Here is a 5,731-nt window from a genome sequence, read left to right on the forward strand (position 1 = left end):
AAAGAAAGAAAAAGAAACCCACCAAGATATTACTATCCCATTTTAACATGAAGAAACTGAGACTTAGACATGGTAAGTAATTTACCAGTGGTTCCCACGTTTTTAGTGGCAAAGTTAAGACTCCTAAGACCATGTTAAACTGATTCTCCAAGAATAGCTTTTAACAAAATACACATTCTCTCTCTTGCACACATGTGCACACACATACATACAGAGACACATGTAAACAGAATTTAATGTTAGGTGACTTACGCAACTGCCTTGTATACAAAGTGTGCACAAGGAAAGGAATGAATAACTGTACTACAGCATCAAGTTATTATCAATAAGGTAATGCTTGTGGCTTTAAGGCTAAAGCTTGAAAGCAAATTTAGGAACAGTGTACCCAAAATGTAGCCTAGAATGCTGAGCCTGCTAGGGTAAGCTTTCTCCTGTTTAGTAGGTTCTAGAAATGTCCAACTTCTGGAGAGCTAGCTATTTAAAGGTTGATACTTAACCCAAAGAGTCTTTATATAGTGCATGTTTCAATACAAACTTGAGTTCATGCCAGTCAGTAGACATAAATCCAGCAGTACTGGTCAGAGAAGGCAAAATGGTGTATATATGAGCTGAAAGGTTTCTGTTCCTTCTTGGGCATTTGAAGTTCTCAACTCTAACGATATAACTATTTAAAATACTAGGCTTTCACCTCTCCTTTGTTTTATAAAACTGGTAGTTTCCTAGATCATAATCTGAGTTTTTTACAGAAGTGTCAATGTACTTTGTCTTATGTGTTTGCTTTGTGAATTAACTATCAAATTTTAAATTCTTCATCTGACTGCTTTTCTTTATAGATTTCTCTTTTTCCTAACTGGTTTTAAGATGGCTGCTCCCTGTTTCTGACTCTTTGTATTCAGAGAATACAAACTAATTTATTACAAACATTGTCTTTCTGTTCTATTTATTCATTCCTTCTCAATTCATTCATCACATTTTCTTTTAGCACCTACTCTATTCCAGGCAATGTTCTAGGTGTTGGGATACAGCAGTGAACAAAACAATGTCTATGTGATTAAGAATCTTCCTTCTGGGGGAGAGGGGAGATACAGTAAATAAATGATGAGTTAGTTATATGTTAGGTAATAAGTTTTATGAAGAAAGCTATACCTGTAGTCTCTTTCCTTCAGTCCATCACATTTTACTGTTTTCCAAAGCTGAATAGGAATGGCTTTTTAAACGTCAGCTTATTTAAATGTCTCAAACCCTGTTCATTAAAGCAGGTAATTCTGTATTAAGCAAATACTGATGGTAGACTATAAGTATAGTGACATTCACCCCCGACCCCCAGTTTTATCTATTCGAAAACATTGTTTATTTTGGAATATTTTGTGTACATTTTAAAGTGCTCAATTTTTTAATCTATTTAAGTTCTATCATGGCGTAACCTCTTTACGTGATTCTTTGTTACTTCATCCATTGTTTTATGACATTTAGTTAAGGTCTCCGTTTTTCAAATTATGCTTAATTATTGATACTCATGGAAAAATAAAAACTTTACTTGTGAGCAGAAATCCTCTAAAATTAATGATAGGAAGAATTCTTACATATATGTGCTTTTCCTTTTCTTGTGATGAGTCTGATACTTACTTTTCATTGACGTTGAACATTTTTAGATTTAATAAGCTCACACAAAAAAAATGTCATTTTTGCTAATTTCATGACAGCATCTTGCCAAAAGCAGCCGTTTAAATTTATACAAATTTCCTGGTAGAATCTCTGTCTTGTAACTTTTTCTTCAGTGAGCATACTATTTAGTAGCCCATTTAAACCAGTTTAATTTCCCACGTTCATTTTATTTAATGGAATTAATGATTATAATCTTTGAGTGTCAAAGATTTATATGGAATGATAGAAAGTTGGTAAATGAAATTATATATTACCACTAGAGGGTAGTGTTTTCAATTTATATTTCTACAAATGATCTAGTTTGATAAATCACAGTAGTAATAAAAGTATATCTTTATTTTTAAAGTACCTTATTTCCATAATCTTAAACAGGCCCTCAAAAGTTTACATTAGTCACTCAATGGAGACATTGAATGGATTAATATATTTACTTTTTAATTCAAATTCTTTCTTTAGCCCATTATTCCTATGTTTACACAAAATATTCGAGAAGGATTTAGATCACTTGGAGGAACAAGTAAGTTTTGGTTCATATGGTTATTCTAGTTATAATGTAATATTTACAATGTAATATTTTAAATATTTGGGCTTTTGAACTCTATAAGAGTTCAAAATTTAGGTGTTTTCCTATTTAGATATTTTTCTATTTAAAGTCCAAATGATAACTGGTTATAAGTAATGGCAGTTCTTAGATGATAGGTTTTTGTTAAGTCTCATATACATACTGAAGCTTATTTCTCATGGGTTTTTTAAAATTACAGAGTAAATTATCTTATTTACTGTATTAAAACATGTTGAAGGTTAGGACAAATTTACATATAACCTGTCCTCCTAACTGACCCCTGAAATTACAGCTTTAAAAATGGATGACAATATGATATTGAATTAAGATGAACAACCTAAGGAGATAAAATTTGCCTTGGTTTATTTCTGTTACTTTTTTTTTGTTTGTTTTAAAAATATTTTGAACCACGATACATTTACATTGAAAAGTTATTTTGCCGACCTTTAATTTATTGGTAACCAAATAAGCTCTGAAAATAGTTATAGGAGTGATAACATTTAGATGTGCTTTTCACAATGTCTGATTTCTTTTTATTTTAAAATTTTCAGTTTGATTTTATACCCTATGCTTTATATATTTGGTTGATTATATTTTGTATCCCTAGCACTATATTATTAGTGTTTCTATCCACATTCAGATCTTCTCCCAAAAGAATGTCTGTTGTTTCTTTTATGTCCAATGTTGGTGTATTGTTGATATTCCATTATGTTTTTTTCTTTTTTTTTTCAAATTCAAAGTGGAAAAGCAGGTTGATGTGATGTTTAACTTTGCTTGTGGAATTATTCTAATTTTCTGTCAAATCATTTCTTCAGAATTTAAGTTGCATTCCAGAAAGTATTCCTAATTTTGTTTCTTTAATTGCAAAGGGGTTTTAAAATTATTTTTGACTGCTTTTAATTTTAATAGTTGATTATCTCAAAAATTTAGTGTCTAGTGATTTTTTTTTTTTTTAGTGTTACTTTGAATCTTATGGTGTATTCTGTTTCCATATGTAAACAGTGTTTTAAACTCCCGGTACGATTCATGATTTATGTATTCCATGTTGCTTGCCTTTCTTGGATTCATTTTTTAAAAACTTAGCCTTATAGTCCATCGCTTTACATTATTAACACTTTTAATCTTACTAAATTTTATGCTTGGTTATTAGCATTAGTAACGCATGACTTTTTTACATTATTCCTAATTTGCAATAATATTTTTAGTCTTTACTTAGTTTATTAATGCGTTTTAGTCTCATGTTTATGTGAATTTTTTTGCACTTTCATATTTTTCTTTTTTTTTTTAATTGTAAGTCAGGTATTTGTGAGTTTCTCAACTTTTTAGCTTCTAATTTTTGGTTTCAGTTTTTACCCTTCGCAATAATAGTAATTGATTTGCCTTTTAAAATTCTCATATTTCTAAAAGATCTTTTTAAAAAATTAAGTCCTTATTTTTTTGACCATTTTTAGGTTTACAGAAAAATTGAGCAGAAAGTACAGAGTACCCATAAACCCCCTTGTGACTCCCCCACCCCAGTTTCTTCTTTTAACTTCTTGCTCATTTGTTTCAATTGATGAAAAGCTCATCTTTAAAAAAAAAATACTAATTGTCAGGAGATGATACTGTTTGTCACCTTCCTCTGTCTTACATAATTTGAAAGCTTACAATTATATGCTCAGAATATTTAACCAATTAAAATGATTTGTTTACTTTAAAACAGGGTTATTTAGATGGCTTTATGAAAAATTCCGATATCCATTTGCTCCAATGTATGGAGGTTTCCCAGTGAAGTTACGCACCTTTTTAGGTGATCCCATTCCTTATGATCCAAAGATAACAGCAGAAGAATTAGCTGAAAAGGTAAATTATTTCTTTCTTAGTCCTTGGATAAATTTTTACTTTCAATTGTTATATTAAAAATTAATTCATTAACTTATTTTACATGCATGTTCTAGATCATTGGTGATTTCCTCCCCATGGGATATTTGGCAATGTTTGGAGACATTTTTTTATTGTCACAGTGGGAAGGACTTGGGAGGTGGTAGTGCATCTAGTGAGGCCAGGGATGGTAGTAAACAACCTACAATGCTCAGGACAGCTCCCCACAACAAAGCTATCCATTCTAAAATGTGACAATTAAAAAATGTCTAGACATTGCCATATGATGCCTGGTGTGCAAAATCTCCCCTGTTTGAGAGCTGCTGTATTAGGGTATTACAGAAGCCCAAAGGCAAGTTATCTAGATTAGATTAGGGACACCTGGAGGGAGGTAATGCTTGAATTNCAAGCTGTTGTTCACCATCTTAGCTATAGAGGGCAGTGTCACTGACCCATGTGGGTTCCAAACTGGCAGCCCTGCTGCTCAGAGCTCGTGCTCCCAAGCCAACTCTTAACCAATGAGGCACTCGGCCGGCCTGTACTCCTTTCTTCTTGAAACACCTTATCACTGTGACATCCAGGATGCCACTCCTGGAAGAATGCTAGTTACTCATTGTCTTCCCGACTTCTGAACTGTTGAGTGCTCAGTCCTGGGAACTATTTTGTATTCACTCCCTAGAGGGATCTTCTTTAGTTTCATGGTTTTCAATATTGTCTATATATGTCCCCAGTTCCTAGATATAGTTCTCTAGCCCTGATCTTCCTGCTAAACTCTACTTATGTCCAGCTGTCTATTTAACACCTTCACTTGGATGTCCAATAGAATCTTAACATGCTCAAAACTGAGTTCCTGATCTGCATCCCACCCCCAAACCTGTTCTTCCTGAAACTCCATCTTTTCACAAGCAAGCAGATGATGATGAGGATGATGATGGTGATGGTGATAGCAATACTTACTTAGTGTTTACATAGTGGGAGGTACACTTCTAAGCTTTTTTTAATATGAAATGTTCACAGCAGTCTTATAGGTAGGTACTATTACTACCCCCATTTCATAGATGGAGAAACTGAGGCAGAGAGCTATTAAGTAACTTGTGTAGGTCAAACAGTAAGTGGCAGAACCTCCCAGGATACAAACCCAGGTTGCAAAAAAGCTGTGCCATCATCCCAGACTTCTCTCACTCACATTCTACATCCATTCATCAGCAAATCCTGTTAGCTTTATCTTTAAAATATATCCAGAAACTGATCGTCTCTTATGACCTTCATTCTGCCATACTTGTCTAAGCCACTTTCATCACTCATCTCAATTATTGCAATAATTTCCTTTTTGCTCCCTGTACAGTATATTCTCAACACAGTAGTTATTTAAAATCCAAGTCAGCCAGTCTCACTCTTCCGATGTCTTCTTCATCTCCCTTAGATAAAAGCTGGCCCACAAATTCTATAATGCTGCCTCTCTGTGCCCATTTCTCACTGTTCTGCCTGTCCCACTTCCTCAGCCTGCCTACCTTGCTGCTCCTCAGACCCCACCAAGTACCTTTCCTTTGAACTTACTGTTCTTTTAGCCAGGAATTCTCTTTCAGACACTCATGGTTTGCTTCTTCACTTCTTCAGGTCTCTGCTCAAATGTACTTTTACATG

The 5,731-nt window shown here is 33.5% G+C and overlaps 1 protein-coding gene across 1 annotated transcript in view; it reads left to right on the top strand.

Annotated features, from left to right (window-relative positions):
- TMEM68 (transmembrane protein 68) overlaps nucleotides 1–5,731 on the top strand; it is a 32,913-nt gene that overhangs the window by 9,893 nt on the left and 17,289 nt on the right. Inside the window, exons 2-3 of the mRNA XM_019664538.1 lie at nucleotides 2,122–2,182; nucleotides 3,930–4,069. Of these exons, the coding sequence (XP_019520083.1) occupies nucleotides 2,122–2,182; nucleotides 3,930–4,069 (201 nt within the window). The remainder of the gene's footprint in view (nucleotides 1–2,121; nucleotides 2,183–3,929; nucleotides 4,070–5,731) is intronic.

The sequence above is a fragment of the Hipposideros armiger genome, unplaced genomic scaffold (genome assembly GCF_001890085.2).
Source record: "Hipposideros armiger isolate ML-2016 unplaced genomic scaffold, ASM189008v1 scaffold_425, whole genome shotgun sequence".
Classification (NCBI taxonomy): domain Eukaryota; kingdom Metazoa; phylum Chordata; class Mammalia; order Chiroptera; family Hipposideridae; genus Hipposideros; species Hipposideros armiger.